General features: G+C 36.2%; 2 protein-coding genes across 15 annotated transcripts in view; one reads left to right on the top strand and one right to left on the bottom strand.

Annotated features, from left to right (window-relative positions):
- LOC106878180 (uncharacterized) overlaps nucleotides 1-3764 on the top strand; it is a 103116-nt gene extending 99352 nt beyond the window's left edge. For 11 of the 14 annotated variants that reach the window (XM_052974735.2, XM_052974743.2, XM_052974736.2 and 8 more), the window contains 3 exons: nucleotides 83-200; nucleotides 1562-1673; nucleotides 2102-3764. In XM_052974735.2, coding sequence (XP_052830695.1) covers nucleotides 83-200; nucleotides 1562-1673; nucleotides 2102-2580 — 709 coding nt within the window. In that variant the 3' untranslated portion in view covers nucleotides 2581-3764. Of the gene's footprint in view, nucleotides 1-82; nucleotides 201-1561; nucleotides 1674-2101 lie in introns of those variants that run through there. The other 3 variants (XR_016237452.1, XM_089337714.1, XM_089337715.1) reach the window with 3 other exon arrangements.
- A 5107-nt stretch (nucleotides 3765-8871) lies between these two features.
- The window catches only part of LOC106878177 (proteasome adapter and scaffold protein ECM29), a 66265-nt gene continuing 53071 nt past the window's right edge, over nucleotides 8872-22065 (bottom strand). Inside the window, exons 42-50 of the mRNA XM_089337718.1 lie at nucleotides 21522-21733; nucleotides 20497-20540; nucleotides 19037-19091; nucleotides 17431-17577; nucleotides 15687-15810; nucleotides 14605-14710; nucleotides 13891-13988; nucleotides 12859-12930; nucleotides 8872-9896 (exon numbers count right to left, since the gene is read on the bottom strand). Of these exons, the coding sequence (XP_089193844.1) occupies nucleotides 9748-9896; nucleotides 12859-12930; nucleotides 13891-13988; nucleotides 14605-14710; nucleotides 15687-15810; nucleotides 17431-17577; nucleotides 19037-19091; nucleotides 20497-20540; nucleotides 21522-21733 (1007 nt within the window). The 3' untranslated portion in view covers nucleotides 8872-9747. The remainder of the gene's footprint in view (nucleotides 9897-12858; nucleotides 12931-13890; nucleotides 13989-14604; nucleotides 14711-15686; nucleotides 15811-17430; nucleotides 17578-19036; nucleotides 19092-20496; nucleotides 20541-21521; nucleotides 21734-22065) is intronic.

A 22065-nucleotide genomic window follows, 5' to 3' on the forward strand; every position in this document is an offset into this window, starting at 1 on the left:
ATGTGAATAAAGAAGAATTATATTTGACAAAAAAAAAATGAATGCTAAAGGGTTAAAGAAATATTTTTGTCATTTTCATCAGAGAAAGGGAACGTCGTCTTCAAATACTGAGCAAAATGACCATATTACAGTTGGTAGTGTATGAAAATGATCCAGAGAATAGGAATAAGATTCTTCCAAAGCAAGTTATTTTGGATACAGTAAGTATGTTTGCAACTTAGGTTTGCTTCAACTTTAGCACACTGTAGGTGCATCATGTCACCACATGAGTTTTCTCTCCTGTTGTAGCAGAGCAGTGGCAGGAAAAACAATTCTAAAGAAAATGCACTGTGCTAAAGGTTAAACAGCGCCCCCTTTCCCACCAAAATAATTGTGCTCTGTACAAGCAGACAGCAATTGTTTAAGAGTACCCAGTCATCATCATCATCATCATCATTGTTTAACATCCACCTTCCATGCTGGCATGAGTTGGACGGTTTGACAGGAACCGGCACCAGACTCCAGTCTGTTTTGGCAGGGTTTTTACGGCTGGATGCCCTTCCTAACATCAACCGCCCAGCAAAGTGGACTGAGTGCTTTTTATGTGGCACAAGCACAGGTGAGGTCAGTTTAGGCAAGGTTTTTACTGCTGGATGCCCTTCCAAATGCCAACCACTTTACTGTGTGGACTGTATGTATGGAAATAAAGAAAAAAAAAATATATAGAAATGGATCTTGGTTATAGTTTCTGACTATAAGTGTTAAGATATTCAAAAAAATTATACAAGGCAAATTGAATAAGCATGTAAGTAGTTGAGTATTCTATGGACATATATACCTTTTAATGTAATTCTTGGGGGTAGAATTAAGTATACTGTAACTAGGCTGTGCCTTTGAATTCCAAGTACAGTACATCGAATGAGCTTCTACACAGTTATCACCTATGCAATTTCACTTACTAAGTATGGGTCAACCCAAGTTCAAAGAAAATGACAATTGCTCATCATGCTATGAAGTGGGATTGAACATGTGACCTTGTGACTGTGAATTGATCTTAATTGTTTAACCAACTGTGCCTACAAGTTTCACTTTATGAATTCATGCAAATAGAGTTGGCCTTATTTGGTCTTGTTAAACTAAATCACTTAAATTGACCTGTTTATCTCCTTTGTTATTGGGGTTATTTGAACAATTTTTTTCTTATTACTGTATATCTCCTCATATATCTTAGTGCAACGTTCTCTTATCAGAGAGATCTCAATGTTCTCAGATTTCACTTTTTTACCAACAAGTCCGGTTACTCTTAGTCCGCATTTATCATCCATTTGCTTTACATGTCCATAACATTATAGCCAGCCATGTGTAACCATACATGGACAAAGACATGCTTGCGATTGGTATGATATTTTTATCAGGAGCTGAGTATATTTTGGTTTTATAAAACATGAATAGACAGTAATAACTAGTTGTGAATAGAGAAAAGATTTCCATAAAGGATTGATATTATTAACAAAAATAGGAATAAATGAATAATAGCACATGTCCAATAAATGAAAACTGATTTAGCTTTTTATTTTGACAGGCAATAGAACTCGTCCATTCCTTAAAGATTGGTGAAGATTATTTAGTATCAGTGATAAGTTCTTTGTATACAAAAAATGACTTTCTCTGGGAGAAGTTATCAAAAGTTAAAGGTAATTATTTTCCCTTCACTTTTGAATTCATTAAAATCTTTTTAATCAAGTGTTGAAGCATATCTATAAATTTTGGCAATCATATATCTGTGAGTGTATGTATGCTCTATTTGCATAGCTACAAAGTGTTTTTAAAATTTGTATACATGCTAATTGTTGAGGCAGGAGCAAATTATATTATTGATGGGGATTTCTTATGAAATTTTCTCAGTGAAATCTGATAGATGCAAACTGTGTGTTAGCCTATAGGTGAAAAATGGTTGAGAAACACTGTTCTAAGTTTAGACCTTATTGGGTCCACTTTGCTTTCCACTTTTCTACAGTCAATAACAAATACCATTCATATGTTGGTCTCTGTTCATATTCCTTCCTTATCAATGTTTTTTTTTTCAAACTTTATTGAAGTGTGTTGTTCTTTTTTTAAACAGGAGAATTATATGAAATTGGTTACGTCGAATCAGAGATCAATAAAATTCTTGATGATGCTGGCTTACCATTTGACATGTACAAACCTCCAGTGATATCTACGGCACAGACGTATGAAGACATGGGATCTCCTCTCAAGTTTGTTCCATCAAATCATCCCTCAACTTTCGAATGTCAGATCATTTCTGACGAAGACTGTGAAGTCGATGTGGTCTCAGAGACTACAACAGTTCCCCAGAAGCAAATTCTGATTGCACAGTCTCACCAATCTACACCAAACTGCAACGAGCCCATTAGTAATGACGACGATGTAATTATACTATCGCCACAATGGGATACAGAAGAGAAAATATCAGACGTCGACACTACTTCCTCCACTCTTATGATTGATAGTGTTTACAGCCTGGCTCCAGAAAACTACGAGAACTTCAGTACTTCATATAACATCACTGATGATACACAGATCATCCAACTGGATTAAATTTTCTATGCATTGGCCCACTGTTGAGTGACTTTTTCCAAATTTTACATTTAGTGTGTGAATAAGGAATAACAGCTTGCATATGTATAACATACACAAGCACAAACCAAAAAGTAGAATATTAACTGACCGAATATAAAACATGCCACTGCATTCTGTCATTCTTAAGAAGTCATAATATTGTAACAATTTGACATCTCTCCTTGATTATATATATATATATATATATATATATATATATATATATATATATATATCTGATGTTAAAGGGCAGGAGAGACGGAAGATTTATGGAAGTTCAATTATAAAACAGCAGGTTACAACCACTTTCATCAACTCGTAACTCGCATTCATCCAAGTCATTAACATTAAACTAATTGTGTTAATTGTAAATTAAAAGTAAAAGAAACTAAAACGATAAAACAGAATGCAAACAATTTTATTTTAATTGTTTTGATTTAAGAGGTTATTTTTCGTAGTTCTGTTTTTTTTTTTCTAAGTAAATATTTTTAATGTGGATCTGGCAGCAATATAATGAATGGATAAACTGTTAACTACTTGTTAAAAGACCCTTTATCATTGTTTACTCCTCAAAAATGCTGTTAATAATATGAACTTTTTACTCATCAAATTCTTTGTTGCTATAAAAACTACTCTATTGTTATACACAACACCTCAAGGATTGCTCACTCATTGCTACAAGGACTGTTCTTCATCACACACCATTGCCACAAGGACTATACTTCATGACAGGGAATGTCTTCATCATATACACCATTGCTACAAAGACCTCTTTGTTACCTATCATATATACACCATTCCATAGAAAGGACTCCATTATCCATCCTAAACGCACCATTGCTATAAAGACTTCAGATCATCATTAATACCATTCGTACATACAAGGACTATACTTCATCTTCTCCAATATATCATACACACTGTTTCTATAAGTATTGTTCTTTACCAACCCTCATACTACTCATGAAACATTTAATTACTGTTTCATAACTAAACAGTTTAACTGTATGGTGATCGTTGCATACTCTAGTTAAAATGTTAATAAAGTTTACAGTTTCAATCGGGAAACTTCAACAACATATACAGCAGTAGTATATACTGTAATTTATTAGCAAGAAACGTTTGTTAAATTATAAAAAAAACAAAGCAAAATATTTCTTTTAGCTGTTGTCTTTTATTATTTCAATAAGTACTTGGAAGTTTCAAATATAGGAGGCTTGTAAAAAAACAGAAAATTCCATGACCTGCAGTTATTTTCAATGGATCTGAGTTAATCTTTGACAATAATGCTGGATTGTGGTTGATGTTCTAGTGAAACTAAACCCCCCCCCCCCACCTTATAATATCAGAATGCACCATCAGTAGAGTTTTAGGATCAGTTTCTGTCCTTACATCTTATGTTCCAGTTGCTAAAATATACCTCCTCCTCTTGCTACTGTTACAACCACCACCACCTCTTTGCTTTCCTCTTTCTCTGTTCCTCCTTTTGGCATGTAATCACTTGTTCAGCTTTTCAACAGAAGTCATTCTCTCTCTCTGTCTCTCAAATACCAGTAATTTCTGGTTGTAAATGCTAGAGTAGATATACAAGGCTCTGATAATAATTGTCTGGCATCAAGCATAATGAACTATTATTCATGCAAGAATTGCTTTTGGTTTAAAATGTCTACTTAGGATTCCTTTTATCTTTTATAACTTGAATTCTCTCATCTAACAAATTCTTTTTTTTTTTTTTCAATCCCAGGAAAAATAAATATGGCAGCTATCTTTGTTTTCAGCTTCAATTTGAAAAACTGAAAACAAATTAAAAAATCAATACTTTAATGTTATTCATCTACATTTTAGAAAATGGAAATATCTTCAAATTAATAATACATCATTCTTCATCGATTCATTTTCTTAGATTTGATATTTCTCTTCTTTATACTCAATTAATATGTGGAGGCGCAATGGCTCAGTGGTTAGGGCAGCGGACTCGTGGTCGTAGGATCGCAGTTTCGATTCCCAGACCAGGCGCTGTGAGTGTTTATTGAGCGAAAACACCTAAAGCTCCATGAGGCTCTGGCAGGGGATGGTGGCGACCCCTGCTGTACTCTTCCACCACAACTTTCTCTCACTCTTACTTCCTGTTTCTGTTGTGCCTGTAATTCAAAGGGTCAGCCTTGTCACACTGTGTCACGCTGAATATCCCCGAGAACTACGTTAAGGGTACACGTGTCTGTGGAGTGCTCAGCCACTTGCACGTTAATTTCACGAGCAGGCTGTTCCGTTGATCGGATCAACTGGAACCCTCGACGTCGTAAGCGACGGAGTGCCAACAACAACAACAACAACTCTATTAATATAATGAAAGGAAATGGAGAGATGGACACTGGTGAGTATTGGACAAAATACTTCACTATTTTAAAATATTATCTCTCAACTCTGTTCTGATTTGAGTATCTTTAATATGTCCAGACCAGTAAAATATCAGTAATATATAATGAGTGAAAGGAAATGAATATTGGTAACGGTGATTGTTAACACCATAAAGCAGAGTTAAGCTCTCTCTATGAAGTGAAGAACTGTTGACTGAATAGGCAGTGAAATTAAGTGTAAATACAACAAATAGGAAGGGTGAAATAACATGTAGCAGTACCTCTCTTTATATATATATATACATACACACATACATATATACAGTGATTTAAAAATCATTTCAAAACAACATTTTATCTTAGGCAATTCTGTGTAATATTAAAAGTGATACCATAAACAATGGTCGTAATTAATATTTATAGTTCCATTACTCTTAGTCAGCATTTATCATCCATTTGCTTTACATGTCCATAACATTGTAGCCAGCCATGTGTAACCATACATGGACAAAGACATGTTTGCGATTGGTATGATATTTTTATCAGGAGCTGAGTATATTTTGGTTTTATAAAACATGAATAGACAGTAATAACTAGTTGTGAATAGAGAAAAGATTTCCATAAAGGATTGATATTATTAACAAAAATAGGAATAAATGAATAATAGCACATGTCCAATAAATGAAAACTGATTTAGCTTTTTATTTTGACAGGCAATAGAACTCGTCCATTCCTTAAAGATTGGTGAAGATAATTTAGTGTCACTGATAAGTTGTTTGTATACAAAAAATGACTTTCTCTGGGAGAAGTTATCAAAAGTTAAAGGTAATTATTTTCCCTTCACTTTTGAATTCATTAAAACAATTAGTAAAAAAAAAAAAAATTTTTCAGGTAGTTTTTGTGAATTGTGGTTTAGATGAAAACGAAGAAAGACTTACAAATTATAGTTTTGCAGTGTAATAATAACCTGAGGTGTTGTAAACGTTGAAATAAGATTTACAATGCATGTTGATTAATCTACATTTATGTTTATGCACCACATGCCAACTTCTAATGGTCATAAATTATTTTGAATCATTTGTCTTCAAATAGTGATTTAAAATTATGAAAATAGTTGGTCCTAAAAAAGAAACACACACACACAAAAGTACATCAAACTCCTCCCTCCTCACTTTCCTGCAACATTAATCATCACTTTTCACATCTCCCACCATTCCTTAACAAAGTAGCGTCTTCTTTGCTCTCTCCATACGAATTCAAGGCTTAGTATGTTTAAGAAGGCAACATTAATTAATGTAATTTGACATGAATGATCAATATATTTCGTGAAAATTTTGTGTATTTAGGCATATCCCCATTTCTCTATGTATGTAACAAGTTTTTGGTGTCCAGAGTTAAATTACATTTACCTGTTCCTCCCAAACTATTGTAGCATTTGTAGAAAGATGTGTAATTTTCTGACAGCTTTTATAACTCACCTTGTTCCAGGTGCCATTTAGCTAATTAACAACATTGATTATTCATGACACTATCAACCATTCTTATGTTATTGCTGCTGCCTTAAGTCCGAAAACTCATGCTCTTGTAAATAATTTATTTCTCCTAAGTCCATGTGTTGTCAGCTCTTCTTGTATGAGCTTAAATAGACTAAATGTGAGAATCTTGATGTAATTTCTGTAAGGGCCTCCTTTTTTTAAAAAAATTAACTCGCAAAAACTCTTCTCCCATTAGGACATATTGTACAGAATTCTTCATATTACATATTTCATTTCATTAGTTTCTGTTTGTAAAGATGTTTTGGTTTATCACAAATTTCAATGAGAAACAACAAACAGAAAGTCAGAGAATTAAATTTATTATTTTTGTATCATGAACCCTGTACATCATCCAGTTTACTCTTGGCAGGAGTTTACCCCTGATGCTCTCTTTTCCTGTTAACTAATTAATTTTTTACTGTAGCTTAAGAACAACAAATTGCAAAATGGAGGGGCCTTTTTTGGCAAACTGAAATGTAATGCTTATTTTTTCTACATTATTTTGAATGGACTGTGCATTATCTTGTAACTTCAAGATTTTGACAATGTAATTGTTTGTTTTTAAAATGACATTGTAGGATAGGTGTGAGAGGCTGGATCAGGCCAGTTTGAGCATAAAATAGGTAGAATGTTTCGGCCAAATATGACCGGCTTAGATACTAAAGGGTTAAACATATGCTTAGAATTTTCATTTTGTATTTTTTTTTTAATTACTCGATTAAGTAAATTACATTAATGAATTCACTGCCTCGGTTTAATACACTATGAAATAGTTCATGGTTGAGTGATTTAGTTTCAGAAGTTATATCCAATCAGGAATGACAAGTTTTATAATTGTTTGAGCAAGTTTTGTTCTCTTTAAAGGATTTGTGTTCAGTTTTACAAGCTAACAAAACACTCGAGATAGACAACACTATCAGTATTTTAGCCATTGAACTAATAATCCTTTAAATTTCAGACAACTGTGGCTTCTGTAGCCATGGAACTTCTGTGCTGGCATTTTGAGTTAAATGCTTGAATTTCCAGGCTATCCGATCAATGCTAATCTGGGAAAAATAGATATAAATTTTTCTTTTTTTGTTTTGAATCTGTTGCCATTAATGGAAGATTTCAAACTTATGAATTATATACATATATATATATATTTAAAAATAAAACAATACAAAAAAAAATCAAACCAAACAGATCGTCTTATATTTCTATGTGGAATAGAAGCTCCTTCTGATGACTGAAATCTATTTTTTATCCTGAGTCTCATACTGATTCATTCCATTTGTAATTAGTATGGTCCCTATGACAAGCTTAAATGTTAAACAGTCTCATCTTCCTCATTCATTTCAGCTTGGACATGTGTGCCCAGACTTTGCATATAATAGTGGAGTAGGAGGTGGGGAGCACCCAAGCACATCTTGCTAAAAAAAATCATTCTAATTTCTTGATAAACCTCTCAAATACAGCAGTCAAGTGTTGTTAGATTGTTGGACAAAAATGCCTTGTGGTATTTATTATGTTATTATGGTTCTTTATGTGCTGAGGTTCACTTTGCTGTTCATCCTTCTGGGGATTAATAAACTAAAGTAACTGGAGTTAATTAAATTGACTATCTCCATCCTCCAAATTTCTGGCCTTGTGCTTATGTGTGTGTATATATATAAATTGTTCTTAGTTGTTTTGTTTATCCATTATAGAAATGTTTAACCTAATGTTCATAGATTCAATGTATATATATATATATTTTAAAAATTAACCCCCCCCCCCCCCCCCCAAAAAAAAAAATTGGGGGGAAGGGGGGGGGTCTGTGTGATATACCCCCTTTGCATTTTCAATTTAAAGATATATATTATCTGGCTGTAAACATGTTGAATAAGGATGGCATTGTTTTTGATTTGGTTTATTCTATGAATAAATATTGGAAATTCTTATTTAGAACAGCCAAAAATATTGAGGTGGATGGGGAGTCTATATTACCTGATCTCTGTAATGGAAAGGTGAGGGGGGGGGTGTGACAACTTTGGTAAATATTGTTTTCAAGTCTTCAATACCCAACAGTCCTCTTATTAGACACACACACCAAAACATGAAATAAACTATAAAAAATCTATGTAGTTGATTGTCTGGCTTTTCATTCGATATGCATTCTATCTCTTTAAAGTTATTTTTTACTCGTTTCAGTCATTGGATTGCAGCCAGGCTAAGGCTCCATCTGGAAGAACCTTTTCTTTTTTTTTTTTTTGTGGTATTCTATTCAAGCTTCTTAACCACTCAGTCATACCTGCACCTAACAAAATAAAAAGGATGGATGGCAAGGCTGGGATGCCATTCATCAAAGGTCTACACAAGGTTAGAACTAAACACCAATAATAGCATTATCAAAAATAGTGGCTTAAAAAAGATTTATTTCATTAAGTCCAGAAGTTGAAAATGTAGACATTTTTTATTTTAAATGACAATCTCAGCTGAGGTATTTTAGCATCCAATTAAATAAGGAATATAATAGTAATTTGTACACAAATTTAATTTTTCTCAATTTTTATGTCATAAGAACTTAACCCAAATTCTATTTTGAGGCCACTACTAGAATATGTATACATATGTATATATATACACACACATATATATATGTATATATATATATATACGCACATAAATAATTGTATGTACATACATATATACGTATGTGTATACGTATATATATTTATATACGTATACATATGTGTATATATATATATACGTATGTATATATATGTGTGTGTGTATATATGTATATATAAACTTACTTGGAAATAGATGCCTGGCCTTCAATCAAATAATATAAATTATATATAAACATACACACACACATACATACGTGTGTATATACATATATATATATACATTCTCCACATCGGTTAATATTCTAACAGCTATAGAAGAATAAGAGACTCATCTAGTAGATATGAAATATTATAAATAGTTATCTTATGATAATTATTCTCTTACTTGAAAAAAAAAATCTTAATTGAATATCTAAACAAGGTAAGAAGTTCTGTACAATAAGACCGTTAATGATATGGGCTTAACGATAAAAATAAGAATCAAGGAATATGATTTCTATGATCCATTAACTCATCTAAGTAAATGATGAAAAATTGGAACATATAAATATTACATATATATGCAGTATAAAATGTAAAATAATGTTCCACAGGTTTATATGATGGTATTGTCTGTGTATAAAAGACAGCTAGCTGTGTATATGTAGCTACCTAAAGCGATCAGGAGATCTCCATGCTGGATTTTAGCAATGATGCTACATCGACTGCTTTCTGGTGCATGTCACTCTTCTCATTCTCCATGAATGGTGTCAGGCTGTTGATCAACTCTTCAGATAATTTCTCTGTCAACAATGCTCTGTTATCCAAGTCTAAGAGGAAAAAAGAAACAAACGCGATAAACAACATAAGATCTGTAGCATGTTTATATATTACTTTACCTTTTCATTGGTGGAAGGTTACAAAAGAAAAGAATTATGATCGGTTGGGAAAGTGTGTGAGATATAGAGCGGCTGCACTCATTCAATGATAATAGTATTGCAGTTTCAAATTTTGTTTAGATTCTCAACAGCTTTGATGTAGCCGACATTACATGCTCTCTACGTAAGTAGGAGGAAGAACTGGGCATCATATTAATGCAGGGGAGGGTTAACCACAACTAGAAAGACAAGTAGGGTGGAGGTATGAGACCAATGTTGCTATAAGAGTGACATAGAGAAAAAAACAGTATGTTTGTCAGTAACTAAATGCAAATCAGCTCTATGGCTCCTCTGAATGTGGTTCTACAGGGTGTCCACAAAGTCTGGGTACATGGGGATTAACACATACTCTAAGAAATTATTATTTCTTATATTCAATGGTGATGTTGTAGGAGAGAAATGTGTGCGCATGGATGATGGTACGCTTGCACTAAATGAGGCTGCAAAGAAAGAGGTCTGGAGATGCCACTACGATAGATTGCTTAATAAAGAGAATGAATGGGAGAAAGAGAGCCTGCCGTATGTCGACCCAACAGAGGGACCAGCTATCCGAGTTGACAGTACCAGGGTAGATAAAGCAATTAAGAGTATGAAGACAGGGAAAGCCCCCGGCCCATCAGGAATCACTGCAGAGATGCTCAAAATATCTGGCAGTGTTGGCTACAGCCTAGTCACCCGTATTACGAACCAGGTGATACACGAAGGAGTCATACCCAATGACTGGTGTAGCAGCACCATAGTAAACTGCTACAAAGGTAAAGGTGACGCTTTAGATACTAATAATTACAGAGGCATCAAGCTGTTAGATCAGGTTATGAAAGTTACAGAGAGGGTCATAGCCCAACTAATTAGGGAGCGAATCAATTTAGATGAGATGCAGTTTGGGTTCGTGCCAGGTAAAAGCTCCACTGATGCCATATTTCTAGTGAGACAGCTGCAGGAGAAATATCTAGCCAAGGATAAACCTCTGTACCTGGCCTTCGTTGACATGGAGAAAGCCTTTTGTAGCTATACTTTTCAAAAACATGTACCTATTTTAAAAATAAATGCTAAAAAGTTTGTTGAAGTAGATTTAACTACTTCATTTATCAGATCAAGTGACTACATAGAATCACTCTTGTTAACTTGAACCTCTTATCCTTAGAAACTCACAATGAAATTTGTTTTCTTAACCAGTTTTGCTTTCAAAATACCTAGACTTGAATCTAATGGTCTTATTTTGATGAGCATTGTGATGAATAGAGCAAAACAAGACTGTCTTTGCTTACTTTAATTATCCAATAGATCACAGACATTGCAGAAATGCCTTCCATTCTCATCTGCAGAGAATAAATCTATAGCCTGAGATGGCTGGATTAAAAGAATTAGGAAGCAATATTTATCAAATGGTGTTGTCACTATTCTATGTTGCTGTTCATAAAAAATAAATGTAGTCGACTATTATCAGAAATGACTTAAATTTTCCTTTCCACTGTCTTTTATGTTTGGAGCTCCTCTATGCTGATGACCTTGCACTAATTGCGGAGTCACTATCAGAACTAGAGAAGTTTAAGGTGTGGAAGCAAGGACTAGAATCGAAGGGCCTTAGAGTCAACCTAGCAAAAACCAAAATCCTAATAAGTAGGAAGGTAGATAAAACACAAACCCCTTCAGTATGCAGTAAAGGAGTAGGTAGTAACTCTATAAGATGTACCCGGTGCAAGCTATGGACACATAAGAGGTGCAGCAATATCAAAGGCAGATTAACTACGAAGTTAGTTTTTGTATGTGGCAGATGTTCAGGTGCAATAAACACTGTAAACAAACAGGAAACAAATTCTATCTCATTCCAGGGAGAAAAACTAGAGGTAGTCGATAGCTTCTGCTATCTGGGTGACCAAGTTAGTAGTGGGGGTGGGTGCGCTGAAAGTGTAACTGCTAGAATAAGAATAGCCTGGGCCAAGTTTAGAGAGCTCTTACTTTTGCTGGCGACAAAGGGACTCTCACTCAGAGTAAAAGGCAGACTGTATGACGCATGTGTACGAACAGCCATGCTACATGGCAGTGAAACATGGGCTGTGACTGCTGAGGACATGCGTAAGCTCGCAAGGAAAGAAGCCAGTATGCTCCGCTGGATGTGTAATGTAAATGTGCAGACCCATCAGAGTGTAAGTATCTTGAGAGAAAAGCTGAACATAAGAAGCATCAGTTGTGGTGTGCAAGAGAGACGATTGCGCTGGTTTGGACATGTGGTGAGAATGAATGAGGATAGCTGCGTGAAAAAGTGTCACTCCCTAACAGTTGAGGGAACCCGTGGAAGAGGTAGGCCCAGGAAGACCTGGGCTGAGGTGGTGAGGCAAGACCTTCGAACATTGGGCCTCACCGAGGCGATGACTACTGACCGAGACCTTTGGAAATATGCTGTGCGTGAGAAGACCCAGCAAGCCAAGTGAGATCGTTGCCAGGGCCCCTGGACTGGCTCTTGTGCGGGTGGCACATAAAAGACACTATTTCGAGCGTGGCCGTTTTCGTGCGGGTGACACGTAAAAGCACCCACTACACTCTCTGAGTGGTTGGCGTTAGGAAGGGCATCCAGCTGTAGAAACTCTGCCAAATTAGATTGGAGCCTGGTGTTGCCATCCGGTTTCACCAGTCCTCAGTCAAATCGTCCAACCCATGCTAGCATGGAAAGCGGACGTTAAACCATGATGATGAATTGTTTATGTTATCATTTTATTTACTCCATGTACCCAGACGTTGTGGACACCCTGTATATTGTACGGTACAGGCCTTCAGATCATTCCCGAATAACTTAGATCATGGCTAGGTTATTTCAACTAATTAATGCAACTGAAAATTAATGTAATGTTCTCACCATGTAATTTGCGGACAACTTGTGTTATCACAACCATTGCTTCTGATCTTATCACAGAATATTTCATATTACCTATAAAACAGAAATTCAAACATTTAATGAGAGGACACAGATTTAGAATTAGGGAAAAGATTATTGGTGCAGGCTCAGTTGTGATCCTAATGTTTGCTTTCTAAACGTGCAGTTTTGGATTCAGTCTCACTGCATGGCATCTTGAGCAATTATCTTCTAGTATAGTCCCAAACTTTGTAAGTGGATTTGGTTGATAGAAACTGAAAGAAACCCACCAGTGTTTGTGTGTTCCCTTGTCTTGACATTACTGTCAAATGAGTGTTGATTGTTTATTTACAATCTTCCATAAAACATGTCTGGCCATTGGGAACCGGCGTGGGTTAGTGGTAGGAGGGGCATCCAGCCTTAGAAAATCTGGCTTACCAAATTTCTTCTGATTCATACAGATGAAGCTACTTTTTAAATATTTATGTAAGCAAGCAGGTTGTGTTGTTTCCAAGCAAGATTATATCTTGCTTGGAAACAGATGAGAGTTGGTGACAGGAAGGGCATCTGGCCAGAGAAAATCTGCCTCAACAAATTCTGTCCAAACCATGCATGCATGGAAAAGTAGACATTAAAACGATAATGAATAAGACATTTCATGAAACTAGTTTTAGCCATTTGAATCGAGCTGTTGAGTTGTGTACACTATTGTATATTTTAGAGTGTTTGGTCAGTTGTCCAGCAGTCTGACAAAATTATATAACTGCTGTTATTTAAACTGGTCATATCTGGCCCAAAATGGCCAGATCCAGCCTCTCACACCTATCTTTTAAATGTCCTTAAAACAAGAAGTTATGAGATAATGCATAATTAAATCAAAAGGATGTGAATAAATAAACATTACATTTGACAGAGTAATCTGAAGGCTAAAGAGTTGATATAATAATGGAAGATCTGCAGCTAAAGTTGCTGGCATTGAATGAGAAAACATCAAAGCACAATTGACAGCAACAAATGAAAGGTGTTTAAACTCACCTAAACATGGTATCACAGACGAGAGTATTTGGTTGATAATCTTACTAGCCATTGCAACATTATTGCTCACTGCATTCTGGTCTTGCCAGATTAATAGCCTGATATAAAAAAAGACAAACACAATTAACAAACAATTAATTATGTACAAACTTGAATCAGAAGCATGGAAGTGTTTGGTTAGCTTCAATTGTAAACCAGTGAATAAGAAATGTTGATTTATGAGGAAAACAGAACAAAAATCAAACAGACTTTTCTCCCATGACTACACAGTTAAACAACTAAAGACCCATAGCTCACACCAAATATACCCACATTGTGCAGTGATTTATTATTTGGTAATACAGTGTGGCCATCTGGCTATGAATTATTTTTCTCCAGTGTCTCTTCTGTTTCTGCATGCTGGTAGACTCACCTCAAAAGTGAAGAAGCTATATGCAAGGTACACTAATAGCTATTTTCTGCAGTGACAGTTGTGTACATCGCAGCACAGTGTTTGGAGTGAATAAAGTTATCAATATCAATACTGGCTATTTTGTGTGTAATGTTTTTCTTACGGTGAATCTCTTCGTAGCAAGAGGTCACAGTGCCAAGTACAATGGATATGTACAAAACAGACAAACATACATACAAAATACACACACAGAGTCAAACACAGGTATCTACAGAAACACACACGCACACCTACTCATTACATCAATGTAGTAGACTACTCACCTGTTCAGATATTTCTGTATGGACTTCATTACTGAAATCTGTATCTTCCACACACCTCTCATCAACGACTGACACAGCTGCTCACAAAACAACTCTTGATAGGTGGCTGATAAGAAAAAGAAAAACAAGAACATTAATAGTTTGGTGGTTTGTCCTGAAGGCATGGATGATAAATGTTGGAATAGATACAGTGTTTACACTAAGAGAGAAAATGTGTGTCTGTCAATCCACACACATTGTAGGCATTTTCCACTTTGTACTGGCACTCTGTCAGCTATGATGAGGTGGGTTCCAGTTGATCCAATCAACGGAACAGCCTGCTCGTGAAATTAACATGCAAGTGGCTGAGCACTCCACAGACACATGTACCCTTAATGTAGTTCTCAAGGAAATTCAATGTGACAAGGTTGGCCCTTAGAAATACAGGTACAACTCATTTTTACCAGCTGAGAGGACTGGAGCAACATGAAATAAAGTGTTTTGCCCAAGGACATAATGTGCCACCAGGAATCAAACTTATGACCATGAGCTGAATACCCGAAATACGAAGCCACATGCCTTCACTGTAGGGACAAATGTGACAACGGTCACAATGCACCGCCAGGAATCAAACACATGACCTCCATTGTCAGTGATATCACAAGGGTACAGCTAATGTCAAAAGGATGCTATGGTGGGGGCCATGTTCTTTCTGAGAAATAAAATATTTAAACCAGATATAATATTTATTTTTTTGAACACAGTTTCGAAAATTCTTTGCCAGGTTTAAAACACGGATAGAATTTTGTGTAAACAGTGAGCACAAATTCTTATACCAAAGCAGATGTTTGTAAAATATCATTTGATGAAAGGGGCCACTGAGCTACAAAAAGGCTCAGAACCACTGACTAAGAGGCTCTCGCATTGGCTCATATGAAGTGCAAGAGACGATGTAGTGTTTGCGGAGTCAGTATTAAGATGTTGGTGCCAGGGTAAGAAAAAAAACACTCCAGCGACCAAAAAAGAAAAAAAAAAGAAATGTGTTTGCAACAAAATTGTTGAAGTAGCAATAAAGCAGAGAAGCAAATAAAAATGATTCTTACTTTGTGTCTGAGCATTTTCTGGCCAAACTTTCCCCAAACATTCAAATACTGCTTGTTGGTATTCCAGTTTGATTCCCAGGCTGGTAACTGAGTTATCTTCATCTTCATTGGAATCACTTTCTGACTAAAATAAACAAAAGATGAATGCCAGATTTTAGTAACAATGGCTTCGAACATGCTATTGGAAAGTTACTCAGACTCAAGGGTTAGGGTCTCACTACATTCGTGGATCTGCAGTGGAAAAGTCATTCTTTGAGGAGCAGACATGGGCAAGGTTTTACTTTATATTTTGTCTGATGTCCTAATGATTCTGCCAGCTCACTTCTTTGATGACAATAATGATAAAAATAATGATTTCAAGGCTAATAAATTTAAGAGAAGCGGTTTATTAAATACCATCAACCCCAACTGAAAAGCAAAGGTGACCTTAACAGGATTTGAACTCAGAATGCAAAGTGCCACAATTAATGTTGTAAAGACATTTGTTCCTGATGCTCTAGTGATTCTTTGAGCTCACCATTTTCAATAATTGTCTTTGACACAGGCACAAACCAGCAACATTGAAGGGAGGGAGTAAGTCACTGTCATCAACTTCAGTACTTCCCTCTCTCTCTCTCTCGGAGAAGCACAAGCACATACACAGACATATACACAAGCGGCAGTAACTTCCGCCTACCAAATTCAATCACAAAGCTTCGGTCGGCCCGGGGCTATAGCAGAAGACACTTGCCCAAGGTGCCACGTGGCGGGACTGAGCCCGAAACCATGTAGCTGGGAAGCAAGCTTCCTAACCACACAGCCATGCCCGCAGGTATTTTATTTTATTGACCCCACAAAGATGAAATGTAAAGTTGACCTCAGTGGGACTTGAACTTAGAAAGTTAGGAGAAATGCTGCTAACCATTTTGTCCAAAACACAAATACAGATGACATCAGCTGTACCTTGAGATGAAAAGGACAGATCCTGAACATTATAGATCTTTTCTGAAATCAGACCTAAACACAAAGCAACAATGGCTCACAGACTGGCAACTCAAGTTGGCTGTGGACAAGTGTACCACCATGTATTTTGGGAGGAGAAACCCAGCATCCACACGCTCTCTCCACAACACTAATATCAAGAAGTCTTCTTGTGAACGTGACCTGGGTATTGCTGTCAGCAGCGATTTGCACTGGACAAAGCACATCTCTAAAATTGCCAAGAAGGTTGAAAGTGTCTTGGCATCACTCAGCAAAGCCTGTCAGCCACTCTCCCAGCTATCGATTTAAGACTGTGTATGGCTATGGTGCAGCTACACTTGGAATTTGCATCACCCGTCTGGAGCCCCTACCTGGCTCAGGACATCGACCTCCTGTTAACTGTTCAGAGACATGCAACCAAGCGAATACCCTCCATCAGGCATCTACCACACTCTGATCGCCTTGCAACCCTGGGCATAGATTCATTGAAGCTCCGACGTCTGGCAACTGACTTGGTAAACACCCACAACATTATTAACCATCATGCCAACAACCACCTTGAGCACCTTTTTGAGCTCCATGTGTCTTGTTTTATTGACTCTGAAAGGATGAAAGATAAAGTTGACTCCAAAATGATTTGAACTCCCATCATAAAGTGCTACAACTAAATACCACAAGGCATTTTTGCCAATCCTCTAAGAATTCCGCTAATCCATCACCCTGATTGTGATAATGATGATGATGATGATGATAGAGGTACTGATGATGATGATAAGATACTTACTGTATTAAGAGAGGGTTGTAGTAGAAGCCAGAGGACCTCGAACCTGTCCACTTTATAGAGTTCAAGGATTGAACCTGCAGTATGTAGACCTTTTATTCGATATTCTTTGTTCTCTTTCTTGCATTCCCTTAAGATAACATCAAGCACCTAAACAAATATAGATTCCAAGACAAAATAAATAAATAAATAAAATCAATTATGTATATGCATACATCAACTTTAACCTGGGATTTGGTATACAGAAACTGAAAGAAGCCCATTGTGTATGTATGTGTGTGTGTGTGTGTGTGTGTGTGTGTGCACCCTTGTCTTGACATCATATGATGGCTGTAAATGAGCATCACCATCATACAAGTTACGCTGTTTGTTTCAAGTGTTCTGCGGATAACATATCTGGCCACAGGAAATATCACTTTACTTGGAAACAGGTGAGGGTTGGCAATGGGACAGGCATCTTGTCATAGAAAATCTGCTTCAACAAATCTCGTCTGACCCATGCAAGTACGGAAGAGTGTATACTAAATGACAATGTCATATGTAATTAAAGATTTAGTCTCTCTCTCTCTCTCTCTCTAATATCGATTTTGAGTTTTGGCACAAGGCCAGCAATTTCAGAGGAGTGGATAAATCGAGTACATCGACCCAGTACTCAACTGGTACTTATTTTATTGACCCCACAAAGGACGAAAGGCAAGGTCAACCCCAGCAGAATTTGAACTCAGAATGTAAAGATGGGTGAAATACCACTAAGCATTTTGCCCAGCGTGATAATGGGATAATGACTGCCAGCTCACTCTCTCATATCAAAAGTAACTTCAAATGTTCATGGAAACTATGTCTCATATTCGTTACTGAATGTCTTGAGAGTTTTAGAGCCAAGTACTTTACATTTAATTAAAGGAAGCAACAAAGGTGCTTCTATGAGGTTCCTTGATTTGCTAGAAATAACAAGCCAGTCTTAAAAAAAAGGAAGGATACATTAGATCAGGGGTCTCTAAAGTGGTCGATGTCGACCCCCTGGGGGGTCGATAAATGCACATCTACTTAATTATTATTGTTTATTATTTTGGGGACCCCTGCATTAGATAATATCATCTTATGTAACCTTAAGAAATAGAATGCTCTTGGCTGGAATAGGGCTTACAAAGAGTCAAGCAACAGCAAAACAACATTTAATTAAAAATCAATTCACATTTGTTGAATGAGACAACACCTCTTACTCATAAGATTTTGTTTTTGATTTTCCAGTAAAATTCTGTTTTTGGCTTCTGTATTTACACAATCATTAAATATCCTTTTAACATCCACTTTTCCATGCCTGCATGAGTCAGATGGAATTCGTTGAGACATATTTTTTACAATTGGATGCCCTTCCTGTTGCTAACCCTCACCTCTTTCCAACCAAGGTAATATTTCCTCAACAAAGATGGGAAAGTGGATGTTAAAATGATGATGAAATGAATCTATCTTTCCCTTTTAAGCTAGAGTTGTGATTTGACTGCTTGTTCTAGCAGGTTGGTCAACAACATCAAGATTCCTTTGTTGATTGTTTTCTCTTGGGGATAATAATGTAAGTAATGAAGGCTATAATACAATATCTACTAACCTGGTTGATATCTGGTTTATCTTCACTTGCTTCTGTTCTGTCTTCTAATAAAGGTCTGTAGGAAATGGTTTAGAAATAAGCTTGTAAATAATGTGAAAAGAGGAAAAAAATGACAAGTATAACTAAACACACTGGCCATACCAGTCATAAATTGGAAGTGGAGTGGAATTAAAGAGCTGAGACATAATAACTAGGAAACTACTAACAGAATTCTGAAGCCAACCCCAACACCAAAGTTGATACAGATATAATACATCTACTTTATTATGTCCCCTTCTTTCTACCTCTCCTGTCAAACCTTTTTTTTCCTAACCAGTTGCCATGCTTGATCGCTAAATCCACAAGTTATTTTTATTCTCTCTCTGTTTATTTTCTCTTATTCCTTTCTGTTGAAGAGCGTAGGCTCGAAATGTAAAAGACTTTCTCACTTTCCCAAGCATCAAACCAGTATACCTACTTGTTGTTCATGCACCTGTCTTTGTCTTGTTTTTCTGTAAATTTCAACTAATACATCTACTCTGCATACAGAAAGGATGAGAGCTGATACAAATAGAAAACTACTACATCATAACAACTGTAGGACTGGATAAATACTTAAAAGCTTGAGTTGCAACCACATGGTTTTGAGTTCGCTCTCATTGTATGGCACACCTTGAGCAAGTGTTTCCGTCTACAGGTCTGTGTTGACTAATGCCTTGCGAGTGAATTTGTTGATGGAAACTGTACAGAAGTCCACAGTGCATGTGTATGTGTGTGTATATATATATATATATATATCTTGAACAGATCTCAATGTCCGTTTATGTACAACACTGATTTCATGTGCCTATTACGATATTTTATTCCAACCTAGACCACTGTCACACAAAGGAAGCAAAGACTTCAAAAGTCATTTCAGAGTTGTCTCCCTTGCAGACTGATGGTAGCCAAAAAGCTAGAAATGCATTCACTTTTCTGCCAAAAGGACAACCATGAAATGACTTGGTAATTTTAACAACTTAGGCCTAAAGCAAGAATTATTCTCAACAGTAAACGGCAATCAATACAGCCTTTCCACAAGTCAAATATGTCCCAAACACATTTGAACTGATCTAAATGTTTTATATTTATTTGTGTGTGTGTGCCCTAGTCAATTTAGCATTTGTGTGTATTTATTTGTTTGTGTATCCAAGTCAATTTAGCAATAAATCCGATTCTAGTCTGAAAATTGAGTCACCTACCCCACTCTATCAGTAAATATTCTGTTGTTAGTCTTGAAATAGCTTTAAAGTAATATCCTCAATTTAACACATACATTACATATACATAAAAAAAATGTGGAGTTAGGATATACACACACATATATACAGAAGGTTGATTCAGTTACATGTACTTCCTGTTCACTACAAATATGAACTGTTAAGGAGGAGGGAGAAGAAGAGTGGTAGTGAAAGTCAGATGTCAGATAACATTAAACTTACTTGCAGTTACAGCATATCTTGCCTACAGCTTCGAGTAAATTTTCCTAAAAGAAAAACAACAGATTGTTTCAGTATGAATCATATAGGAACTTGACACAGTGAAATGATCTTCGACAGGAGAGCCAATTATGTGTTTGTGTGTGTGCACATGTATCTATATGTATGTGTGTCTGTGTGCAAATGTTCATGAATGTGGCTATTTCATGTTTATCTCAGCTTCATTGACATGGTGACAGTGTTGATGTTACTTATTTGATATTATGACAAGTTGTTCTGTGCTTTTGAAGACTTCTGGATTAGAAAACCTCTTACATGAAAAACAAGTAAGTGTTGGTGATAGAAAGAGCATCTGGCCATGAAATTCTTCCGCCAATAATTCCCTCTCTAACCCCAAGCAAACATGGAAACAACAAACATTAAACTAACTAGCAAATACTTTAGCCCGTTATCCTCCTACTCATCATCATTTTTTAATGACCACTTTCTGTGAAGAATTTGTTGAGGTAGATTTTCAACAGTTGGATGTCCTTTCTGTCATCAACTGACACCTGTTCCAAGCAAGGAAATATTCCCTATGATCAGACAAATTTTCACGGAAGATTGGAAACAAAAGGACACTGCTTGCATGATGATAGCATTTGTTTACATGAAGTCGAGGCACGGAGACAGTAACACATGCGCACACACGTGTGTGTACACACGAGGGGTTTCTTTCAGTTATTATCTACCAAATCCATTCACAAGGCTTTAGTCATCCCAGGGCTTCAGTGGAAGGCACCTGCCCAAGGTGTCACACAGGGAGTCTAAACCCGGAACCATGTGGTTGGGAGGCAAACTTCTTACTACACTGCTATGCCTGAGCCCAATCTTGAAATATTAATCAAAGAACACTATAAATTAATTCAAAATTTACTAATTTCTTTTTAGAAATATTTTTTCAATTTTAAAAAGTAAACAAGCAAAACACTATTTCTATTTAAAAATCCTAAATGACAGGAAATATTCGATGCATGACATTGTCAGACCTTTCCTTTCCATGTTCTTCCAGATAATCCAGTTAAAAGAGCCTTGAGTAGAATATCGCCGCTTGGAGAAGTCAATTTAGGTCCCAATTTGGTAGCTACAGTGCCAATAGCTCTAGCAGCCTGGCCTTTGGTGTTCCACTGTTGAGATTCTAAACTTGAACAAAGAATCTCAGTGATTTCTTGAAGATATAATCGAATCCCTGGTTCTGTGCCTGAAATAAAGTAAATCATGAGAATATTGAGAAAATTGCAGACACACCATCCATTTACACCAGGGCTCTTTCAATACAAAACCGTTTTTCTATTACATTGGTGCCCTGTCAATACAAATCCCCTTTCCTATTAACATTAACACTCTGTCAATATAAAAACCCCTTTATATTTTATCAGTGCCCTGCTAATCCAGAACCATTTTCTTAATTCACATCAGTATCCTGTCACTATAAAACCCTTTTCTATTTACACCTGTTTCTATCTTTACACTAGTACCCTGTTAATACAAAAGATGTATTTCTTGTCTGTTCAGAGTGACGACCATACCTCT

Source organism: Octopus bimaculoides, chromosome 19, assembly GCF_046866305.1.
Source record: "Octopus bimaculoides isolate indiv1 chromosome 19, ASM4686630v1, whole genome shotgun sequence".
Lineage (NCBI taxonomy): Eukaryota > Metazoa > Mollusca > Cephalopoda > Octopoda > Octopodidae > Octopus > Octopus bimaculoides.